Here is a 24,980-nt window from a genome sequence, read left to right on the forward strand (position 1 = left end):
ATCCCCTTGGAGACCCCCATGAGTGCTGTTCTGTCTGGTCCCTGTTTGTGGGGACCAGTACCAAAAGGTGCTTGCCCGAGGTCCCAAGGTGAAGGGATGACTGCCAAAGCCTCAGGTAGCTCAGGAATCTGCACATTAGAGTAAGGCCACGCTGTAATATGCAGATTTGCCAGAAACCGATCCTACCCATTGTGGGAGGGATTCCCCTTCCTGGGAGAGGGGTCTCCTGGCTTTCACCAGCAACGCAGTACCAGAAAAGAAACTTGCCGTGGCACAGCGTGGCTGGTGAAAGCCAGGAGATCCCGCTCCCGGGATTCTACACAATCTTGCAAGATGCTGCACCGTGGTGAGCTGCTTTTCCGGCGCAGCGTGGCCGGAAAATTGCGCCCACTATATTGAGACAGTCACAACTGATTGGGCTGGGCAATGCCTGACACTTTCTTAAATCTTCTGTAAAGAGCTTGAGTCTAAGGTGCACACTCATGGCAGTCAAAGGAAGCCCTGGAAGGCGACTCGGAAGGGATCATCAGGAATTTGACATTAAATTCAAGTCCTGGGAGAAATTTGCCCAGAATCACCGCACCTCGTGCAACCAAATAAAACAACAATGCAACTTTCTTTCAAAGGAATCACAAATCAGAGGTGAGAGAAAATACAAGGAGAGGCAATCCCAATCTAGCAACTCATTCAAAGCTCAATTATCAGTGATGTCCTGTCTTAGTTTCAGCAGAACTTCCAGCTGCAGATCAGCATTAGCAGTCACATATGTATCCACCAAATCCCTAACAAACACCCTAGATGATGAACATGACTCAAAGGGCAAACAAGATGTATATGTGTCAAATACAAAAATTGGGGTAAGAAAAAGAGTGTGGTATTATCATAAATGAAGGCAATGCAAGGGTTAATGTAGTGTATACAAACAGCCATTAACGGGATCTAGCTCCATGAATATATAAGGGATAATGCTAAGCCTTGTGGGTCAGAAGATGATGGAAAAGATAGTAGCAGAAGGTGTTACCTAGAGGTTAGATTTGAGCTGAAGGAGACAAGATTCAAAGTGTAATGCAGAGATAGTTAAGATATTATAGTTAGTAGATAGAGATAGTGTTAATGAATAGTTTAATTTTTATATTTATGTTTGCTATTTAGAATAAATGTCAAAGTCAAATTTAGGAGTGTTAATAAAATTAGTTTAGTTCTTTAAAAGAGCTTTGTGTGTCTTTGTAATCACTACGCCTTCCATCCTGAAAACCCCTCACAAAGAGCACCTTTGAAGCAAAACGAGTAAGAACTGGCTTTAATGCAAAATTTAGTCTTTTGACAGGAATTCCTCCCTCAAATTTCTCATTCTCCCAGCAGACATTGGATATGTTTTCCTTGAAACTCCTACTAAATCAATAGTCAAGTAACTTGTTTCTTCAGATCAACTAGGAAAAACAAGTTTTAATTAAAAATCTGGAAAATCACAAGGGTAGGTAACCAAGATTCAGGAGCTGGAGGACTATTGTCAATTCTATTGGATAAAATAAGATTGCTATCTCTGATCCATTAATATATGTTATCCTTCATGGAATAAATGGATTGGTTATTTTTTTTTGCCACCTACAGACACTTAACTCACCACGTGTTTGTACTTTTTGATTAATGTTTCTGTGCTTTGTTTGAAATAGGTTAATGAAGACCAGGTGAAACAGATGGAGATAGAAAATAGCCTCATAATGACATGGAAGGACACACAGGTGTGAACGTGTTGCTTTGCAAGGTTTACCTTCTCATTATGTTTTGATCCAGAGTAAATTCACCTCATCAATAGTCTTCAATTCATTGTCCTGTTGGCTTTCATACTTTTAATATTTAAAGCCATACAGTTCATTTTATACATTTTAGTAACATGACTTTGAAGATGTGAATAAAGTTTATTCACATACTGGTCAAATATCTGCCAGTATGCAATATTTTTATGTGAGCTGTTACATATCAACACTCTGTCATTTAGAGAGATGGTCAGAATTGCTGAGTTTCAGAGTACTGGTATTCATGTGGTAATCTATTAGTACAGTTTTGACATTCTTGAGGTAGTGCCAAATGCCATGTATGAATAGGTTTCTAGCTTCCAGATTCAAAAAGAATTGCACCATTGCATCTTGGCATGTTTACTAATGTAAAGTATTTGCAAGTATTCTATTAGGCCTCATTTGAATTCCCTCTTGCATCCAGTGCCTAAAATCTCCCTTTCTCTCTCTGCCTGTTGAAGCTCCTGTTGTCAATTATTGATTTCCTGTTTTCTAAACATTGTCTCTTGTGTTAAATACAATTGGAGAAAACACTACTGAAAGCAAGGGACTTGCAGCATGCACTCGAGCTGAGAAAACGTTGAGTGCTCTGCAACAAGTCACTCACCTCATGTCCCTTCTATACCTATCCAAAATCTACAAGACTTAGTTAAGGAATGTGGTGGACTACTCATCCCTCAATACCATCCAGGGCAGAACTGTATACATAATAGGTAGATAGAGAAATACAGCACAGAACAGGCCCTTCGGCCCACGATGTTGCACCGAACTTTTGTCCTAGGTTAATCATAGAAGCTTGGACAATTTTTCATGGCCAATCCACCCAACCTGCACATCTTTGGACTGTGGGAGGAAACCGGAGTATCCGGAGGAAACCCACGCACTAATAATAATAATAATAATAACCTTTTATTGTCACAAGTATGAAGTTACTGTGAAAAACCCCTCGTCGCCACATCCCGGCACCTGTTCGGGTAAGCTAGTACAGGAATTGAACCCGCGCTGCTGGCCTTGTTCTGCATCAAAAGCCAACTGTCTAGCCCACTGAGCTAAACCAACCTTTTTGATCTGCCGTTCAACTCAGTACGACACCCTCTTGTGGCCACCCTCTATATTATCTATAGGATGCACAGAGCAACTCACCAAGCTTGCTTTGGCACCCCATGCCGCATGCGCGGCACTACAACCACTATCACTCAGAAACACAAAAGAGTAGCAACATCATGGGAATATCACCTTTTTTCCAGGTTATATATAATGAGTTGGACATATATTGACCTTGAACTTTTCTGGATTGTAATTCTTGGACCCCTATGTAACACCATTGTGATTTTTTTTTTATAAATGTTTTTATTCAGTTTTCATATTTTATATTGAACAAATTACAAATTGTTAGGAGAGAAAAAGAACAAAAAAAAAAAAAAAAAAAAAAAAAAAAACACAACAAACAAACACGCAAAAATTAACATACATATTTACAGGTAAGCATCTTCGTAGTAGTAACTGCGCCCGCCCCCCCCCCCCCCCCCCAACATGTTTATTTAGTTTGGTTTTGGGCCTTAGCTAGCCATCGAACCCCCGTACCGAACCTGTAGCCCCTCCCGCTACCTTCCCCCGACTATTCTTCCTCTTGTACATTGGCCACAAATAGGTCCCGGAACAGTTGCATGAATGGCTCCCACGTTCTGTGGAAGCCGTCGTCCGACCCTCGGATGGCAAATTTGATTTTCTCCATTTGGAGAGATTCCGAGAGGTCGGACAGCCAGTCCGCAGCTCTGGGCGGTGCTGCTGACCGCCAGCCAAACAGGATTCTACGGCGGGCGATCAGGGAGGCAAAGGCAAGGGCATCCGCCCTCCTCCCCAGGAATAGATCTGGCTGTTCTGAAACCCCGAAGACCGCCACTATCGGGCATGGCTCCACCCTCACTCCCACCACTTTGGACATTACCTCGAAGAAGGCTGTCCAGTACTCCACGAGTCTGGGGCAGGACCAGAACATGTGGGCGTGGTTGGCCGGGCCTCTTTGGCACCGTTCACATCTGTCTTCCACCTCCGGGAAGAACCTACTCATACGGGTTCTTGTTAAGTGGGCTCTATGTACCACTTTTAGTTGCGTCAGGCTGAGCCTTGCGCACGTGGAGGTGGAGTTGACCCTATGCAGTGCTTCGCTCCAGAGTCCCCACCCTATCTCCATCCCCAGGTCGTCCTCCCATTTCCTTCTTGTTGCGTCCAGTACGGTGTCGTCCCTATCTACCAGTCGGTCATACATGTCACTACAGTTCCCTTTCTCTAGGATACTTGCGTCCAGTAGGTCTTCCAGTAGTGTCTGTCGTGGCGGTTGTGGGTACGTCCTTGTCTCCTTTCGTAGGAAGTTTTTGAGCTGCAGGTACCGTAGCTCGTTCCCCCCAGCTAGCTGAAACTTCTCTGTCAGTTCGTCCAGTGTTGCGATCCTGTCGTCCGTGTATAGGTCCCTGACTGTCAGTGTCCCCCCGTCCTGCCTCCACCTTTGAAGGTGGCGTCAGTCAGTGCTGGTGTGAACCTATGGTTGTTGCAGATGGGAGCCCTGTTCGACATTTTGGTCAGGCCAAGTTGCTGCCGCAGTTGGTTCCAGGATTGGAGGGTGGCTGTCACCACTGGGCTGCTGGAGTGTTTTTTGGGTGGGGATGGGAGTGCTGCCGTGGCGAGGGCCCGGAGGGAGGTTCCCATGCAGGAGGCCTCCTCCGCACGCACCCACTCAGCCTCTGGCTCCTGGATCCATCCCCTTACTCGCTCGGCTGTTGCTGCCCAGTGGTAGAATTGTAGATTCGGGAGGGCTAGCCCTCCCCTGGTTTTTGTTTTTTGTAAGACCTTCTTTGGGATCCTAGCATTTTTACCCCCCCATACGAACGCCATGATGAGTTTGTCCAGCGCTTTGAAAAAGGCCTTGGGGATGTAGATCGGAATGGATCTAACAGGAAGAGGAACCTGGGCAGTACGTTCATTTTGATCGTCTGAACTCTCCCCGCGAGGGAGAGCGGGAGTGTGTTCCATCTTTGCAGGTCCTTTTTAACTTCCTCCGTCAGGCTGGTGAGGTTCCATTTGTGGATCCCTTTCCAGTCATGGGCTATTTGGATCCCCAGGTAGCGGAATTTATGTCGGGCTTGATTGAACGGCAGCCCCTTTAGTGCTGCCCCCCCCCCCCCTTGCGGGTGTACTGGGAAGATCTCACTTTTGCTCATGTTGAGTTTGTAGCCCGAGAAGGCTCCAAACTCTTTCAGGAGCGCGATGATTCCGTCCATGCTGCTTTGTGGGTCCGAGATATAGAGGAGCAGATCATCCGCATAGAGTGAGACTCTGTGCTCTCTACCTCCCCTTCGGATCCCCCTCCAATTTTTTGCTGCCCTGAGCGCGATTGCTAGCGGTTCAATTGCTAGTGCGAACAGCAGCGGGGACAGTGGGCATCCTTGTCTGGTGCCCCTGTGCAGCTGGAAGTATTGGGAGTTGGTATTGTTGGTCTGTACACTCGCCATGGGTGCGTTGTACAGGAGCTTACCCAAGCGGTGAACCCTGTTCCAAGCCCGAACCGCTCCAGTACCTCTATGAGGTATTTCCACTCGACTCTGTCGAAGGCCTTTTCTGCGTCCAGGGAGACGATCACCTCTTGTGTTCTCTCCCCGGAGGGGGTCATTATCACGTTCAGCAGGCGCCTGATGTTCGCGGTAAGCTGTCTACCTTTGACAAAGCCCGTCTGGTCCTCTGTGACCACCTCAGGTACACAGTCTTCTAGCCTCTTGGCTAGGATTTTGGCCAGTATTTTGGCGTCTGCATTCAGCAGAGATATGGGTCTGTATGACCCACATTCCGTTGGGTCTTTGTCTTTCTTAGGTATCAGCGAGATTGAGGCCTGTGCTAACGTGGGTGGCAATGTGCCCCTAGCTAGCGAGTCTGTGAACATCTCCCGCAGGTGCGGGGCCAGCGCTGTCGCAAATTTTTTGTAGAAGTCCGCCGGGAATCCGTCCGGTCCCGGCGCCTTCCCCGCCTGCATGGAGCTAATGCTGTCCATGATCTCTCCCAGTGCTAGTGGTGCTTCCAGATCCCGTTTTCTGCCCTCTCCCACAACTGGTATGTCCAGTCCGTCAAGAAACCGGTTCATCCCAGCCTTCCCCGTTGGGGGCTCTGAGGTGTACAGCTCTTGGTAGAAGGCCTTGAAGGTTTTGTTAATCCTCTCTGGTTCTGTTTCCAACGTGCCTCTGGTATCTCTGATTTGCGCAATTTCTCTGCTGGCTGCCTGCTTTCTCAGCTGGTGGGCCAACAGGCGGCTGGCTTTGTCTCCGTGTTCGTATAGGGCCCCGCGTGCCTGGCGGAGTTGGTGTACTGCTTTCCTGGTGGAGAGCAGGTCAAAGTTCCTTTGTAATTCTTTCCTCTCCGCCAGGAGTTCTACGGTCGGGGCCTCGGAGTATTTATGGTCTACCTCCAGTATGGAGTCGACCAGCTTCTGCCTAGCCACCCTTTCCTTCCTATCTCTTTGCGCTTTGTAGGCTATGATTTCCCCTCTTAGTACGGCCTTAAGCGCTTCCCAGAACGTGGAGGGTGAGACCTCCCCGTTTTGGTTGATCTCAGTGTACTCCGCTATGGCCCGCGCTATCCTTTCGCTGAAGGCCTTGTCAGCTAGTAAGGCACCGTCCAACCTCCATTTGGGGCGCTGGGCCCTTCCCGTCTCTAGCCGCACATCCATGTAGTGTGGGGCGTGGTCTGATATCACAATTGCGGAGTATTCCACCTTGTCTATCTCTGGAAGCACCGTTTTCCCCACCACAAAGAAGTCAATTCTGGTGTACACGTTGTGTACTGGGGAGAAGAAAGAGAATTCTTTCTCCCCCGGGTGGGCGAATCTCCAGGGGTCTACTGCTCCCATCTGCTCCATATAGTGACTGAGTTCCCTTGCCATGTTTGAGGTTTTCCCCGTTCTGGGGTTTGATCTGTCCGTCGTTGGGTCCTGTACACAGTTGAAGTCCCCCCCCATGATTAGTCGGTGCGTCGCTATGTCCGGGATTTCTGCCATGGTCTTTTGGATGAAGCTCGTGTCGTCCCAGTTGGGCGCATACACGTTAACTAGGACTACCGGCGCCCCATCCAGGGCCCCGCTGACCATGACATACCGTCCCCCTGGGTCCGTAACCGTCTTTGTCGCCCTAAACATTGTCCTCTTGCCAATCAGGATCGCCACCCCCCCTGGCCCTTGCCCCATAACAGGAATGATAGGTTTGTCCCACCCAGCCCTTTCTTACCCGCAGTTGGTCCTGCTCCCTCAAGTGCGTCTCTTGGAGGAAGACTATGTCGGCCCTCATGTTTCTAAGGTGGGTGAGGACTCTAGATCTCTTCACTGGGCCATTAAGTCCCCTTACGTTCCAGGTGACTATTCTGGTGGGGGGCTTCTGCCCCCTTGCTCCTGTGGGGCTAACCATATTTGTCCGGTGGACGCGCCCCTGCCCTCTGGGGTTTCCCTTTGTTAGGGGGCCGTCCAGGATGTCCACTATCACTGCTCTCCCCATGCGGTCGGGTCCCTGCGCTCCGGGGTTCCCCCTTGTCCCGGGGACACCCGCCATGGCCGTCCACTGTGTGTCCGCCACGCGGGTAGCCCCCTGCACTCCGGGGGGCCCCTTCACCCCACAGACCGTACTGGGTGGGTGTTTGCAGCAGTTCCCTGTTCGAGCCCTTGTCTGTGGCACTTTGTGGCCCTATTCCCTTTCTGGCCTCTTTTGTCCCTTCGTCCCTGCATTTCCCCTCCCTGGTCTCTCGCCCCCCGAGTGCCCCCCCCCCCCCGCTCTATCCCTTTCGGGGATACCCCTGTGTACCCCTCCATTGCCCCTCTCTCCCCCATTCCTGTCCCCATTTGCTCTCCCACCTTTGATGGGTGATCCCCCCCCTCCCCTGCCTGGCGCCTTCCCCCCTGTTGGGGGTGCGCTGCGGCCCTGCTCTGTTGCGCGCCCCCTTCGCTAGCTTTCCTGCTAGCACGGTGGCTCCCCGCTCGGAGGTTGCTGTCCCCCTTCCCCTCTCCCCTCTCCAGTACTTCCCGTTCCCTCGTGCCGGGGCCTGGCCTCCCACCTGGAGCGGGCCCTTGGGCATTGGGTTGTTTTTCCTGGGTGCTCCTGCCAGGGGGGAGGGGGCTGGCTTTGCCTCGCCCCTCCCCACCCCCCCGTCGGCATGACGTATCTCCTTGCCATGGGCCCCTCGTCCCTACTTCCCATGGCGTTTTTCCAGCCCGTGCTCCTCAACGAATCTATTCGCCTCGGCAGGGGCTGTAAAGAAATATTCCTTGTGTTGGTATGTGACCCAGAGTTTTGCTGGGTACAGCATACCAAAACGTACTTTGTTCTTATAGAGAGCTGCTTTCGCTCTGTTGAACTCCGCCCGTCTCTTAGCTATGTCCGCTCCAAAATCCTCGTAGATTCTGATGGCGTGCCCGTCCCAATTGCAGGCTCTATTCTCCTTGGCCCAGCGCAGGATTGTCTCCCTATCCCGGTACCGGTGCAGTCTGGCTATAACTGCTCTCGGTTTTTTCCCCTTCCTTGGGCTTCGGGCGCAGTGACCGATGAGCTCTGTCCATTTCCGGTGGGGTGGGAAAAGTTTCCCGCCCCACTAAGGAGCCCAGCATCGCAGCCACGAATGTTGTGGGATTTCTACCCTCTATCCCCTCTGGCAGGCCCACTATCTTAATGTTTTGCCTTCTCGAGTTGATCTCCTGGTCGTCTACCCTGCCCTTCAGGCTCCCCTGTGTTGCACTCAGTTTCGCCATTTCCCTCTCCAGGGACATGACCCGGTCGCTCACGGTCAGTCGCTGCCTTCTCCAGCTCTTTAATGGGTTGCCCCGTGGGCTTCCAGTATCTTCCCTTGGGCTTCCAGTATCTTCCCTTGGGCATCCACTTTCTCCTCCATTCTGGTCAGAGCCTGCTGCACCCCTGACATGGCCCTGGTCATTGCTGCCTGTGCTGCGGCCTCTGTGTCTGCTTTTAACTCTGCCTTGATTGCCTGCAGCTGCTCCCTCACCACCTCTGCAATGGCTTCCTTCCAATTCACGCCCCCCTCTAACCCCAGGGGGAGGTTGCCCGCCCGTCCAGCCCTTTTGGATGCGGCGATACATTCTTCCCGCTGCTTCGCGTGTTGACTCGTTCGCCCAAGCTGGTTTGCCCTTTGCCCCGTCCACCTCCGGTGCCCCCTTTCTCTTGGGTCCCTTCTGGCATTTTTTCTCCCCCTTCCCCTTCATCGTTTCTTCTCTCCTTTTTCTTCTTTTCCCCCTTTTCCGCACCCTATTTTAATTTTATTTATATATATATATATATATATATATAAAAATATATGTATATATTTTTTTTTTAAATGAAAAATTATTTCCCCCTTCTTTCCTTTACCCCTTTATTTCACCCCTTTTCTCTTTACCAGTTTTCTTTTGGGTTTTTATTTTAAAAAAAAAGAACAGAAATATAAGTCCTCTTTTTTCTTTTGTTTTCTCTCTCCACTCGCCCAGGAGAGAGAGAGAGAGTCCCCCTTTGTCCTTGCCACGTGGTGGTCACTGCAGTTGGGGGGAGGGGGAGGGGCGAGTGGGGCTGCTGGTTTGGGGGGGGGGGGGGGGGGGGGTTTGTGTCCCCGCTGCTGGTTGGGGGGGGGTTGGTGTCCTCGCTGCTGGTTGGGGGGGGGGGGGGGGTTGGTGTCCTCGCTGCTGGTTGGGGGGGGGGGGGGGGGTTGGTGTCCTCGCTGCTGGTTGGGGGGGGGGGAGAGTTGGTGTCCCCGCTGCTGATTGGGGGGGGGGAAGGTGGTGTCCCGCTGCTGGTTTGGGGGGGGGAAGAGGGCCCGCCGCTGCCGCACCGTTCCCGGCCCGCGTGGGGGGGGGGGGGGAGAGAGGGGTTGGACCTGCCGCTGCTGGGCCTCCCTGTCGCCGTCGCTCCTCGCCTCCGCCTTCCGCCGCCGCCCGCTCCTCCTCAGCTGCCGCCCTGCTCCTCCTCCGCTTCTCCTCCGCTGCCGCCGCCGCTGCCGCCCGCTGCTCCTCCGTTGTCGCCCGCTCCTCCGCCGTTGCCGCCCGCTCCTCCTCCGCCGTTGCCGCCCGCTCCTCCTCCGCCGTCCGGCCTGTCGGGGGGGTTCCTTCCTGGCGCTTGCGGGAGCCCCTCTCCCTGCGACCTCCTCGCTCGCCGCCCGGAAGTCGAGTCGTAACACCATTGTGATAACCTCAACAACACAAAGCCTGCATTTGTTCCAAAATCTTCGGATGGATATTAAACGTAGACCTACCAGTATAACCCACATTTCAAGAACGAAAATTGTAAAAGAAAAAAATTCTGAAAAATGAATTGCCTTTTTTTGCAATTAACTGATTGTTTGAGATGAAAGTTACATTTAATTTATTTATATGTAATGTTTTAATCTGTCTAAAATGCATATTTTTACAAAGGCACTCCAGCTTCTGCACTAATCGTTCAATTTTTAATTTATTTCATTAGAGTAAGAGTCCTTTGTAGTTTGATTGTGTGAATGCTTTATAAAACAGTAGTGTTAACCACATTCTATCAGGGATATGAGCAGCAACAGCATAATATGCATGTCGTGTGGAATTGTAATTCAATTTAAATTTGCATAATGGAGTTTTGCAGTAAGGAGGAGACCACAGTTTTTTCAACGGCACTGAATTCTTCCTCTTACATAAGAATTAAGAACATAAGAACTAGGAGCAGGAGTAGGCCATCTGACCCCTCGAGCCTGCTCCGCCATTCAATGAGATCATGGCTGATCTTTTTTGGACTCCGCTCCACTTTCCGGCCCGAACACCGTAACCCTTAATCCCTTTATTCTTCAAACCTATCTATCTTTATCTTAAAAACATTTAACAAAGGAGCCTCATCTGCTTCACTGGGCAAGGAACTCCATAGATTCACAACCTTTGGGGTGATGAAGTTCATCCTAAACTCAGTCCTAAATCTACTTCCCCTTATTTTGAGGCTATGCCCCCTAGTTCTGCTTTCACCCACCGGTGGAAACAACCTGCCCGCATCTATCCTATCTATTCCCTTCATAATTTTATATGTTTCTATAAGATCCCCCCTCATCCTTCTAAATTCCAACGAGTAGAATCCCAGTCTACTCAACCTCTCCTCATAATCCAACCCCTTCCGCTCTGGGATTAACCTAGTGAATCGCCTCTACACACCCTCCAGTGCCAGTATGTCCTTTCTCAGGTAAGGAGACCAAAACTGAACACCATTAAACAGGTGTGGCCTCACTAACACCTTATACAATTGCAGCATAACCGGCCTAGTCTTAAACTCCATCCGTCTAGCAATGAAAGACAAAATTCCATTTGCCGCCTTAATCACCTGTTGCACCTGTAAACCAACTTTTTGTGACTCATGCACAAGCACACCCAGGTCTCTCTGCACAGCAGCATGTTTTAATATTTTGCCATTTAAATAATCCCTTTCGCTGTTATTCCTGTCAAAATGGGTAACCTCACATTCGTCAATATTGTATTCCATCTGCCAGACCTTAGCCCATTCACTTAACCTATCCAAATCCCTCTGCAGACTTCCAGTATCCTCTGCACTTTTTGCTTTACCACTCATCTTAATGTCATCTGCAAACTTGGACACATTGCCCTTGGTCCCCAACTCCAAATCATCTATGTAAATTGTGAACAATTGTTTCGGTAATGGCCACTAAATCATAGTCATTCACGATGATTTGCGTCATCAACTCATTTACCTTATTCCGAATACTACGAGCATTCAGGTGAAGTACACTTAAGTTGGCTTTTATACCTCTGTTTTGAATCTTAACACCTCGATCAGTATCCTCTCCTGAGTTATATTTCCTCTTAACTTTACTCCTAATTTTCCTTGTCGTTGAACCCATATCTTCATGCAACAACCTGCCGCGTCACTTTCCATTTATGTTTTTACTTCCCGTTTTATTCTTTTTAGTATTACTGGGCCTATTCGCTGAGCTCCCCTCAGTCACTGTACCTTGTATTGTCGCCCTTTTTGATTTTTGACTATGTCTTCTCTGCCTTACACTTTCCCCCTTAATGCCTTTTGTTTCTGTCCCTGTTTTACTACCTTCCGACTTCTTGCATCGGTTCCCATCCCCCAGCCACATTACTTTAAACCCCCCCCCCAACAGCTCTTAGCGGCTGCTAGCATTTATTGTTTCGAGAGGCCATTATGGGTTTACATAGAATTTACAGTGCAGAAGGAGGCCATTCGGCCCATTGAGTCTGCACCGACTCCCGGAAAGAGCACCCTACCCAAGGTCAACACCTCCACCCTATCCCCACAACCCAGCAACCCCACCCAACACTAAGGGCAATTTTGGACACTTAAGGGGAATTTTATCATGGCCAATCCACCTAACCTGCACTTCTTTGGACTGTGGGAGGAAACCGGAGTACCCGGAGGAAACCCACGCACACACGGGGAGGATGTGCAGACTCCACACAGACAGTGACCCAAGCCGGAATCGAACCTGGTACCCTGGAGCTGTGAAGAAATTGTGCTATCCACAATGCTACCGTGCTGCCCACTGGAGAAGCAACAATATTTGTTGCTGATATGAGATGCAGAAAATGGACCCAGCGGCCTTTTTCTATTGCTCAAAATGTTCCAGTACTTGGTGTGAATGTAACCTATTAAGATGATAGCAACCTTTACTGGCTTAATCTCAAAAGAGCAAGGGATAGCATTTGATCCATAGTTCTGGGAACCTGCTCCCTTGCTCCCTTCCCTGAGCTTTAGCAATAATGTAGGACCAGTTGCCTGTTACAGCAGGGAAAATTTATAAACTTGCCGATATTTTTGTATTTGTCGCCTTATCAGATTCACAGAAAGCTACTCAATTACTGTCAATCCAAAATATGTGACATTAAGGATAGGCATTGGATTTGGATAGCCATAAAACACAAGCCTGCCTCCGTATTGCATGAAAATCACTTTCTTTGCATGTTGCTTTCTGTGATGGCTCAATGTTTCGACACAAATCCCACATCACTTTATGTGAAATTATTTATAATGTAACAGCATTCAAAATAAAAAAGAGTAACTTTTGAAATCTATTGCCTGTTAGAGATTCCAAAAATGAAACAACCGTCAATAAAATATTAGTAATCGCTGAGAAAATATGAAGTGTCCAGAAAATGTTTTCTTCAGGTTACAGGTAATGGGAACCTGATCATTGGAGTGTACGTGGTGAACAAGGAACCTGATTGTTGCTGCATAATTCGGGTATGTATTTGGTTATAGTATGATATCTTCAGTAAAGCCAATAGAACATTGTATCTCTTGGTCTCTTCGCTTTTAAATGCACCTCTGCTAAACTGGATTTAATTAACATCAACTTCAAAGCACTGAAAATACGTTTTCATGGACGTGCATGGTTGATGCAAAGCTGCTTGTGCAGTGTTGCTACCATAACAGCCTTTCAGGACTCCTGGAGCTTATTGAAGATGAGCAGAAGATGTGTTCATTTCAACACCAGCTGGTTAGTCAAACTTCCCCCATAATTGGGGAGGCAGAGACTGGTGACTCAGCCCTGGATTTCACACTATTCATTGCATCTTTCATGCTCATAGTCTGCAATTTTTGTACACATTTATGTCAAGGAAATTTGCAGTCATGTAAAGAAAATGGCACCAAAAATGTTCTTTAATTTCTCGGGAGAAAACTGTCAGATAGGAACAAAGAAATGCACGGCTTATTGCATAAGTAACAATGTTCTTGCAACTTCCTGGCTCGTCAGCATTGGATTTGGGGTGTACCCCCAAAGATGTGCTTGGGAATCCATCTTGGACGTTCCACATAAGGGTTTACCTGGCAATTACCTGGCAAGCTAGTTTCCCCTGGACAATTGTGCTGAGTTGGGAAACAATTTCAATCACTAACTTCGGATGGTTCTGCAGGTTCTACCTTCATAATTACTCTGAAATCTAGATTAACTATTTTAAGCACCCAGACCAAGCCCCACATTGGACACTCCCCAAACTCCAGGGGAGCAACCCCCCACCCCCCACCTCTGACCCAACTGGACTCCACCCAACCTGGCCCATCACCTCCCAACTTTCCCCCCATGTCCGGGCGTGATCTGACACCTGGATCCCTCGCCCCTGACCTGACACCGCCGGCCAGACCTACCGCATACGTCCCATCCACCCCCCCCCCCCCCCCCCCCCCCCCCCCCCCGGACCAGCCTGAACTGACACCCCCCTGTTCAGCTGTTAGTTAATCAAGATCCCATAAACCTATCTAAGTTGTTAAAGATCTTGTCCTACTATTTGAAAAGAAGTATTGGAGTTTTTCAATTCCTTGGCATTAATTTCTTAATCAGCCCTTCAAAATACAACGTAACTAATCATTTAGCTCTTGGATGTTCGTGGGGGTATTACTGTGGAAAAAATGATTCCTGCATCTGCCAGGAGCAAAACCCTGAGTTCACTTTGAGTTAATTCATTGTATGTGCGGAGCACCAGGATTTCCTCATGAAACACAGAATGAAGTAATACATACAAACATAGAAATTAGGAGAGGGAGTAGGCCACTCAGCCTCGGGCATGCTCCACCAGTTAATAAGTTCATGGCTGATCTGATTGTAACCTCAACTCCAGATTCCTGCCCTCTGATAACTGTTCATCCCCTTGGTAATGAAGAATATAAGTTGCTCTGCCTTAAAAAGTGATATGATTCACATTGTGTTGTTGCAGGGGCATGGTGGTGTATTGGTATTGTCACTGCACTGGTAAACCATGGACGGAGAGTAATGCTCTGGGGACCTAGGTTTGAATTCCACCACGGCAGATGTTGAAATTTAAATTCAATTAAAGTCTGGAACCAAAAACGTCTAATGATGACCATGAAACCATTGTTAATTGTCGTTAAAACCTATCTGGTTCAGTAATGTCCTTTAGAGAAGGAATGCTACCTTCCTTCCCTAGTCTGATCTACAAGTGACTCGAGAGGCGGTTGACAGCCAAACAAGCCACTCAATTCAAGGGCAATTAGGGATAGACAACAAAAGCCCGTATCGCACAAAAGAAGAGACTAACATTTATACACAAATATGCTTGGTATACATATTCTGTGTACAGATAATGCCATGTGATACAGTATCACATAATTGTGGATGCTCAGATTTATTATAAATGTTGTGCATACAAATTGAAATATCGGATTGGGCCAGTTCACATTTTTTCAGAAAAAATATTGCCCCAATGTTAACAGGCTTATTAATTATGGACATAGTGGACATTCTTCTAGATTGTAGAACATGATGTTGGAAGACTTTTTAAATGTATTTATACTTGAAGGAAGGAATGTGGATTTTTGTTTCCTTATGTGGATATTTTGGTCCATTTTGATTTCTATTATGATGTGACAGATCTGTGCAGGCCTGGGACATTTATGACAACATGTTCAAAGTGCACCACATAAAATAGGGTATTTTTAAGTAAGACTTATGATATACAGCAGCTATTTTGTGAAAAAACAAACACCTGGCAGAGCAATAAAACTGTGATTTGCATTGTGTTGCTTGAGGGAGAAATATTTGTCTTTTTTGCCAGGAGAGTTACTTCAAACACTGCCATGGGATTTTTATCATTTTGATCCATCTTTGTGTCAATAAAGGGATCTGTTTTGTACCCAAACGTAAAAGTTTTGATTTTATCAAAAGAGCACTAATGATATTTCAGTGATCCAAGGGAAAATGAAAGGAAATCAGATCAGATCCGCTTTTTAAATCGCAACAGCTTTGAAAGTTCCAACTTACAACAGATTTTAGTTGCTGCACATTTACAAATTTATGATGATGTTGAATTAATTTAACCAGTTTCCGATACTTCCATCATGCTCCCATGTTTGCAGCACTGTGACTTTATTTGAAATTAAGACTTTTTTGCATCATGATTCACAGGTATCTCCAACCATGACAGCGGAAGAATTAACTCACATTGTTCTTGAAATGAGGAACATCGTTGCTGATGAGACGGCTGTTTGGGCGACATTTGAAGTTATAGAGAACGGAGAGCTGGGTAGGATACTCCGCCTCCTCTTCCTCCTCCTTCAGGACCATTCTCTAATAGGGTGTTGGCGAGCATGGACTTCTATTGAATTGGTCCATGATTATGCTTGGCACAGTACTGCAGTCATTTGCCATTGCCTTAAGCAGTATGGCTGACTAGGAAATTCTCCTGCTTTTACCACCTACCACCAGGCATATTGAAAGGATTTACAGGTTGATAGTCAACTTGTTTGGCCACATTATGAATGTATCTTCCTTGGACAGTGTGGAGTGGGAAACCTAAAGAGAAAATGCTGGAAAATCTCAGCAGGTGTGGCAGAATCAGTAGGGAGAGAGAAGGGCCAACATTTCGACTCCAGATGACCCTTCACCAAAGCTCCAGTGTGGAGTGGGAATCGGACCCGGAGCTTGTGATTCAAGAGGCAGGGATTTTACCCACTGTGCCACGAGACTTCTGGTCCGATACTGAATGAAATGTGTGCAGAAAGCTGAATATTTAGCAGTTGCATAATAAAATTGCTGAGTGGGTGACAACATATCACCTTGAAACAAATTGAAAACTAAATGTCTCCTCTCCCTGGTTACCTACCTACACATATTAGTCAAGTACCTATTCTTCATTTCTATCTGAATATGAATATTATTTATTAGCTATCTATTAATTTTGGGGGTATCATAGTTGAGCTAAATTTGCACTAATATGACATCCATATACCTAGAGCGGGATTCTCCGTTTCAGAGACTGCTGACGCTGGGACTGACTTGGTGGACTTCGATGACAACTCAGTTGGCCTGGGTTCCGGAGCAATTCCAGATCCGTTAATGGGCTAGCACCGGCACCATGTAGAACACGATCAATTCCAATGAAAAATGGTGTCTGATTCGCCGGGGTCGGATTTGACACTCGAGAGGCTGACAAGCTGCAGCCGCATATTAGCACTCCACTCCCCCTACACACTGACCCCAGCCAATAAGATGGCAGCATCGATAGCGGCACCCTGCTTGGCAGACGCTGAGCTAGAGAACCTGTTGGATGCCGTGGAGGTGAGACGGGCTACCCTGTACCCCAGGATGGGAAGGAGGCTGCCATCTGCTGCTGTACACCAGGCCTGGGCACAGGTGGCAGAGGCCATGGGCCCTACCGCAAGGACCAGTCAGCAGTGCTGCAAAAAGCTGCACAACCTCAGGGCGGCCAGGGTAAGTAGGCAACACCATGCCCCTAGCATTGATCCCCATCCCACACACACATAACGCTAAGTCATAAATTATGACTTAGCGAGATGCGAAAGAATATTCAAGGCAGTTGATCTACTCTATGTAAGGAACTTCGGAGATGTCTCCAGTTGGGTCCGTGGAATTATATTGGAGAAAAGAGGACCTGAATCCTATAAAGTAAAGATCCAGGATACGGTCTTCAAACAACACCTGGACCACTTCACGAGTAGGGAATCCATCTCGTCCAAGCTTCACTACCGGCCACAGAGGTGGACGCCACGAGTGCAGGGCAGAATCCCGAAGAGAACTCCGTGTCCGTCTCCGCTGAATAACAAGGACACAGATTCCAAGATGAAAGAAGAAGTTTCAGGTGTTCCGACTGTATCTGACAACGAAGAGGAATTAGCATCAGTCACTCTTCAGCGAGGTGGAAGAGACTTTCTCACTGCACGAGTACTGAGGGAGAAAAGGACTTGAGGGAGGGCTGTTATGGTGGCCACAAAGGGCACTGGGGACTGTCAATAGATCTCCCCATGGGCTTCATGAAATATGAGTTCACCTATTAAGCAGGCGGTAGCTCACCCAACAGGAAATGTAAGGCGGGAGCATAAAACCCGCCCGACCCAGGCCAGTCCCCAGACTTGGACGCACGTTTTTGTAAGCCGCAGGTGCAACCTTTTTTGTTACCACCATAAAGGAATTTGTTATTGGAAGACTGGCCTTAGCAAAGTTATTACAGCATCCAAAATCGAATCCTGCCACGCCTCAAACTATCACCTTAAAGAAATAAAGTGAGTGATTCCTCAAACTCATCTAAACGTATCAGTGCGTGTGATCCCTTTCTGTGATCATCTTTTCTTGTGTGTATGTGTGTGGGGTTGTTGTCTGAATGAGGAGTGAGTATAGTTGCATTTACAGTTTAGGTGTTGAGAAAACAACCCTTTATTCTTTTAATTTAAAACTACAAGAAATCCTGCCTTGGTCTGTGCTTGAAAGTTGCAGAAAAAGGGGTTCTGTGAGAAATATTTTGTTGCAGTCAGGCTAGACATACAAAGAAGGGCAACAATCCCACATCACTCTCCTGTCCGTAACATAAAGCTTCTTATCCAAAAAAATCAAATCTTCAGTTTCCCAGCTCTTGAAATGAACTTGCCAACTTTTGTGAAAGAGAAATAAGTTAAGACACTGACCCGCCATCTGTGATCTCACACTTTTCACTTACACTTCAGTGATCCTGATCTGCTTCACACTGATCCTAACCTGCTGTGCGCACATCCCGGTCTACTTCACAATTATCCTGACCTGCTGGATGTTCCTATCGATCTGCATCACACTGATCGTAACCTGCTGTAAGCTCCATTTGGCCTCCTTCACATTGATCCTAACCTGCTGTACCCTCGGCTTCACACTGATCCTAACCTGCTGTACCCTCGTCCCAGCCTGCTTCACACTGATCTTAACCTGCTGTACACTCCTCCCGGCCTGCTTCACATTGATCCGAACCTGCTGTATGCATCTCGTGGTCTGCTTCACACTGATCCTAACCTGCTGTACTCTCCTCCTGGTCTGCTTCACACTGATCCTGACCTACTGCTCACTCCCTATCTGCTTCAGGCAGTGAACCCGGTCCGCTACAGAGTGATCCTAGTCTGCTTCACAGTAATCAAGACCTGTTGCACATTCTTGTTTGCATTTATAAGCTATACTTACTTCAAAATGGACATGTAACATAACCACTTATCTAATAACCAGAAACTCAGACTAAAGAGGTGAGTAATTTTAAGATTTATCACAGCCAAAGTGATCTGAACCAGTTATTAGATGGACAAAGGTATTGCAATTAATTTTGAAGTGGCTAACAGATGACGCATTTTGCTGAAAGGATGATGAATCATATATTTGAAGGATTGTGGGGAGAAATTACCACATCAAAATTATGACTAATATTGCAGAATACCATTAAGTTGATTTATTTTCATATAAATATATCCTTAGTTTGAAGCACTGATCATTTTGATCAAGGAATAAAAGCAATGTTAATATTTTCAACAAATCTCTATTTTGTATAGCCTTATGCTATTGTTTTACATTTTCTCTTCCACAGAGCGAGTACTGCACTACAGAGAGAATGTTCTGGAACAGGTTCTCCAATGGAGCACTCTGTCTGAGCCCGAATCTGCTTACTTGATCATAAAACAGTTTCCAGCAGCAAATGCCATCAAAAAGTATCTCGGTATGAATGTCAATTCTTAATTTTTTTTACTGACACCAGACCATTGCATATGCATCAGGAACAATACTGTTGATGGATTTCATTTTTACTCGAGTGTCAGTGGTGAGCTTAACCAGTTTTACTGAGAGCATATTGGAATCCTACTACCAGCATTCTACCATTCAACATGCATCTGATTTGTATCTTAAGGAAGGATTGCATTTTTAATGTGTGCTGACAAAAAATCCTCTCGTCTGTTTGTAATATGAGAGACTCTAACCAAGTTGTATTTATTGTCCATTCTTGGTGGCCCTCAGAAGGTGGTATTGGATTTGGATTTGTTTATTGTCACGTACATCGAGGTACAGTGAAAAGTATTTTTCTGCAAGCAGCTCAAACAGATCATTAAGTACATGAAAATAAAATAAAAATAAAATACATAACAGGGCAACGCAAGGTACACAATGTAAATATAGAGACACCTGCATTGGATGATGCACACAGGGGTGTGGTATAATTGGGTCAGTCCATCAGAGGGTCATTTAGGAGGTTGGTAACGGCAGGGAAGAAGCTGTTATTGAGTCTGTTTGTGCGTGTTCTTAGACTTTTGTATCTCCTGCCCGATGGAAGAAGTTGGAAGAGTGAGTAAGCCGGGTGAGAGGGGTCTTTGATTATGCTGTCCGCATTCCCCAGGCAGCGGGAAGTGTAGATGGAGTCAATGGACGGGAGGCAGGTTTATGTGATGGACTGGGCTGTGTTCACAACCCTCTGACGTTTCTTGCGGTCTTGGGCCGAGCAGTTGCTGCACCAGGCTGTGATGCAGCCAGATAGGATGCTTTCTATAGTGCAACTGTAAAAGTTGGTAAGAGTTAATGTGGACATGCCGAATTTCCTTCATTTCCTGAGGACATATACGTGCTGTTGTGCTTTCTTGGTGGTAGCATCGACGTGGGCGGTCCAGGGCAGATTTTTGCAGATATGCACCCCTAGGAATTTGAAGCTGTTAACCATCTCCATCTTGGCCCTGTTGATGCTGATAGGGGTGTGCACAGGACTTTGCTTCCTGAAGTCAATGACTAGCTCTTTAGTTTTGCTGGCACTGAGGGATAGATTGTTGTCATTGCCCAACTCCACTAGGCTGTCTATCTCCCTCCTATATTCTGACTCGTCGTTATTCGAGATCTGACCCATTATGGTCACGTCGTCAGTAAACTTGTAGAGGGAGTTGGAACCAAATTTTGCCATGCAGTCATGTGTGTACAGGTAAGTAGGCAGCCTTACAGGGTCCTGGTATTGAGGACTATTGTGGAGGAGGTGTTGTTGTTGATTATTACTAATTGTGGTCTGTGGGTCAGAAAGTCAAGGATCCATTTGCAGAGTGAGGAGCCAAGTCCTAGGTTTTGGAGCTTTGATATGAGCTTGGCTGGGATTATGGTGTTGAAGGTGTAGTCAATAAATAGGAGTCTGATGTAGGAGTCCTTGTTGTCAAGATGCTTTAGGGGTGAGTGTAGGGCCAGGGAGGTGGCGTCTGCTGTGGACCGGCTGCGGCAGGATGCAAATTGCAGTGGATGAAGGCGTTCTGGGAGTATGAAGATGATGCGCTTCATGACTAACCTCTTGAAGCACTTCATTATGACTGATGTCAGGGCCACTGGACGGTAATCATTGAGGCACGTTGCCTGGTTCTTTTGGCCCTTTTCCATGACTGCTGAAGACCTTGTGGTTATGATAATTGAGTAGCAAGTTCTAGGATTTTGAAACGGAGATAGAAACTGACGATATGTATCTGAGTTGTGATGTTTTATATTTTAACAAGGGTTTGGAGGCAATATCCCTATGTTCTTGGCATAACAGGTTATAGTGGTTGGAAATGTTGGTGAATTGTCTAGATAGCACAGTGAAAAGAGTAGGTATAGAATTCATTGATAGAGCTATTGATCGAACAGGAAAGGATGAATCTAGTGCTTTACTCCACTGTGACATGAAAGCTTGTTTACTGGAGTACACGACAGATGGTACTTCTAACTTTGGCAGGAGCATAGAACAGGTGAGCTTAGATTAGCTATTGTTTATAGGTCACATCAAAATGTTCCTCTTCATTGATTTTAGTGCTCCGAATAAAATATCAATAGTCTGAGTATATATTGCTCTATTTTCTGTTTCTGATCCAGATCTGCACCCCACTTACTTGATCCTGATGTTTATATCAATTGTATCTTACAATTTAAAAAAAATCATATTGGGAATGAAACTGTTTTATTTCCAATAAGTGTAGAATAACTAGTGTCATGTGAGAGTACCTTTAAGAAATGGGTGTTTAAGAAAGGTACCTTTAAGAAATGTTTGGCTGCTCATGTTACTGCAGTGATGTCAGAGTGTGGGTGGAGCTGAGCTCTGGTTCTGCTTTTTAGTTTCACTTTATGAAAAGCTTGGGTGTGTCTGTGTTTTTTGGTTTCGTTTTTCAGTGTGCTGCAGGTGAAGTCAGCCAAAGCAGCTGTACTGTTGATCTCTCTGCCATGAAGGACTATCTCTTGATCATTTGGTGAAATCAGAAATTTAAATGTTTTCAATATTGAATGTAAACCCTGATGTGCTTCTGTTTAAAGGTTGTTAAGTCTTTTGGATGTTAAAAGGACAGCTTAAAGGATTACTTAGTGTTGTATTCTTTGGGGGTTATCTTTGAATTAATGGTTGCTAAGATATTCACTGTTTGTTTAAAAAGGTTAACTTGAGTTCATAGAATAAACATTGTTTTGTTTTAAAGAAATACTTTTCCATTTCTGCTGTACCACACCTCTAGAGTGGGTTGTGTGCTCCCCATATGACAATCTATTAAAAGTTGTGGGTCAGGTGAACTCCAAGATACGCTTTGGGGTTCTCTAAACCCTAGCCCATAACACTAGGAACTATAAAGGGCCGGATTCTCCCATTGCCGACAACAAAATTGTATTCGCTGATCGGGCGAAGAATCCCTTTTGACGCTGAAATTGGGGCGGTGCCTGTTTTTGGATGCTCCGCCCCCTCCAAAACAGCATCGGTGAGTACACAGCCGGGTCGGCCTCGGGGGCAACCCGAAGGCCCTCCCCCGATGCTCCACCCCCATGGGGCGACTTTCCGGCAGCGTGGGACATGTGTGCTCTGAGTTTTCGTCAATCTAGCGTGATGGCTGTGGACTGTGTTCAGCGCCGCCACAGTTGAGGGGGGGGGGGGGGGGGGGGGGGTGGGGGGGCTTCGGTGTGGGGTGGTCTGAGGGTGGCGAGGGGGGTTAATGAGTGGCACTATCTGGCAGGCCGGGTCCACGCGTGGCCGGCGTCGTGGTTTACAGTGTGACCCCACGTGGCCGGTGTTGTGGTTTACAGCGTGACCCCGCGTGGCCGGTGTCGTGGTTTACAGCGTGACCCCTTGAAGGTCGTTACCATGCGCATGCACGGCCATGGACCCGGCAATTCTCCGGCCTTTTCTGTCGGGAACACTGGGGGTTTTACGTGGGCGCGGCTGCTCCCCCCCCCCCCCCCCCCCCCCCCCACACCGGGCGGAGCATTGGTGCAGACGCGACATTGACATTTTCATCGTAAAACTAGATACTTTCTCCAGACATAGCACCAAGATCGGAGAATCCAGCCCAATGACATCCATATAACAAAAGAGTGATTTTAACATATTGGTCCATTTGTGGCCTGGGAAATATTTACTGACAATGTTAAAGCTCATATTGTGAAACATATGTCTCTGATTCAGTGCTCTATCTGTGGTATGTCTATTGACAGTTTGAATAGCTATCAAATATTCTTTTTATAAAGAAAGATAAAGCAGGTTGCAACAAATATGTAATAAATGTTTTGATAACCATTCAAAAACATGTTGTGTTATTTTCACTTGATGTATTCATATAAATGGAGGTGATTTATCAGCAATGGTAATGGTACCATTGAAAATGTTGGCTATAAAACCTTTTTTCATCAAAAGTCTTTCACCAACCAAACTGATATCTCAGCAGCTTCATAATCATACCTGTCAAACAAAATGTCGAAAAATGGAAAATGGGTGGGCTTCAGTAATGCAGATATACAGCCAACATACAGTGTTGGGAACATTGCTGTCAGTAGGATACAATACTGTTCTGAAGCACTGGACTGTCAAGAACTGTATGGCTGTCCCAACTCCATGTTTGATGAACGGTATTTTATTCATTAAATTTGTGCCTGGGCATTTGTTTAGATATCTTAAACTTGGTTTAATTTAATGGCTGGCAGCTACAGTTTTTCAGATTTTAGTTAAAAGGAAAGAATAATTAATATTTATATCCTTTTTATACATTTGCAATTATTTTTAAAGGCGTGATTTTTTAAATGTTCTGCCTGCATATTTCAATGTAAACTATTCTATTTGATATGTGAGCAACACACAATTTTGACGCTTGGCATTATGAAAACTGAACCACCGTAAGATATTCCTGAATTTAGCAACCACAACTTATATTGAGAGGTTCTATAGAAATGTAATAAAACACCAAGGTTTTTCAAAGGGATGTTATGAAGCAAAATATCACATCAAAGCATACAAGGAGATATTAAGCCATCGGTCTAAAAACATCATGAAAGAAGTAGATTTTTAAGGGCAACCTTAAAGGAGGAGAACAAGCAAGCAACAGAATTCCAGGGCTTTCTGCCTAGGCAACTGAATGCGCGTTGACCAGTGCTGGAGTGATTCAATCAGGGATGCTCGATAGGTCAAAATTAGTTCAGAGGAAATATCTCAGAGGGTGGCAGGGCTGGAGCAGATTACAGCAGTACGGAGCACCAAAGCCATGGAGGGATTTGAAAACAAATATGAGAATTTAAAAATCAAGGCATTGCTTGATTGGGAGCCGATGTAGGTGCGAGTGAAGTAATGGGCAGCAAAGGTTTGGGTGACCTCTAGTTTCTGAGGGCAGAATGCAAGAGACCAGCCAGGTGTGCTAGAGAATAATCAAGTCTAAATGTAACAAAGGCACAAATTAGGGTTTCAGCAGTAGCTAAGCCGAGGGGCGAAATCGAGCGATTATTATGGAGGTGAAAATAGGGAGTTTTAGTAATGGTTTGGATACATTCTGGAGATTCATCTTGGGGTCAGATGTGACAGTCAAGTTGCAAATAGTCTGGTTTAGTCTCACACAGTTGCGAGGGAGAAGGATAGAGTTGGCAGCTGGGAGATAGAGTTTGGAGCATAAGCCAAAGACAATGCTTCAGTCTTCCCAGTATCTTACTGCATGAAATTTCTGCTCCTCTAGTACTGGATGTTGGATTAGCAGTTTGATTATTTAGTAACAGTGAAAGAATTGAAAGAGGTGGTTGTGTGGGTGTCATCAGCGCATATGTGAAAACTAATGCTGCGCTTTCAGATGATGTTGCAGTGGGCAGCATGTAGATAAAAAATAGGAGGGGATCAGAGATTGATCCTTGGTAGATACCAGAGGTGATGGTGCAGGAATAGGAAGAGAAGCCATTGTAAGTGATTCTCTGGCTATGATAAAATAGATAGGAATGGAATCTAGTGAGAACAGTCCTCCTCCTCCTCCTCCTCCCCCCCCCCCCCCCCCCCCCCCCCCCCCCCCCACACCACTCTCCAACTGGGCATAGCGGAGAGGCAATTGCGGAGGATAGTATGATTAACTGTGTCAAAGGCTGCTGACAGGTTAAGAAGAATGATAAGGAAAAGTTTACTTTTATCACAGTTGTGTGAGATGTTTT

General features: G+C 46.4%; 1 protein-coding gene across 5 annotated transcripts in view; it reads left to right on the plus strand.

Moving 5' to 3' along the window:
- The window catches only part of zmp:0000000660 (arf-GAP with Rho-GAP domain, ANK repeat and PH domain-containing protein 2), a 494,698-nt gene that overhangs the window by 392,718 nt on the left and 77,000 nt on the right, over positions 1 to 24,980 (plus strand). For all 5 annotated transcript variants that reach the window (XM_038791442.1, XM_038791438.1, XM_038791439.1 and 2 more), the window contains exons 24-27: positions 1,674 to 1,742; positions 12,962 to 13,036; positions 15,717 to 15,834; positions 19,144 to 19,272. In XM_038791442.1, coding sequence (XP_038647370.1) covers positions 1,674 to 1,742; positions 12,962 to 13,036; positions 15,717 to 15,834; positions 19,144 to 19,272 — 391 coding nt within the window. The remainder of the gene's footprint in view (positions 1 to 1,673; positions 1,743 to 12,961; positions 13,037 to 15,716; positions 15,835 to 19,143; positions 19,273 to 24,980) is intronic.

The sequence above is a fragment of the Scyliorhinus canicula genome, chromosome 3 (genome assembly GCF_902713615.1).
Source record: "Scyliorhinus canicula chromosome 3, sScyCan1.1, whole genome shotgun sequence".
Classification (NCBI taxonomy): Eukaryota; Metazoa; Chordata; class Chondrichthyes; order Carcharhiniformes; family Scyliorhinidae; genus Scyliorhinus; species Scyliorhinus canicula.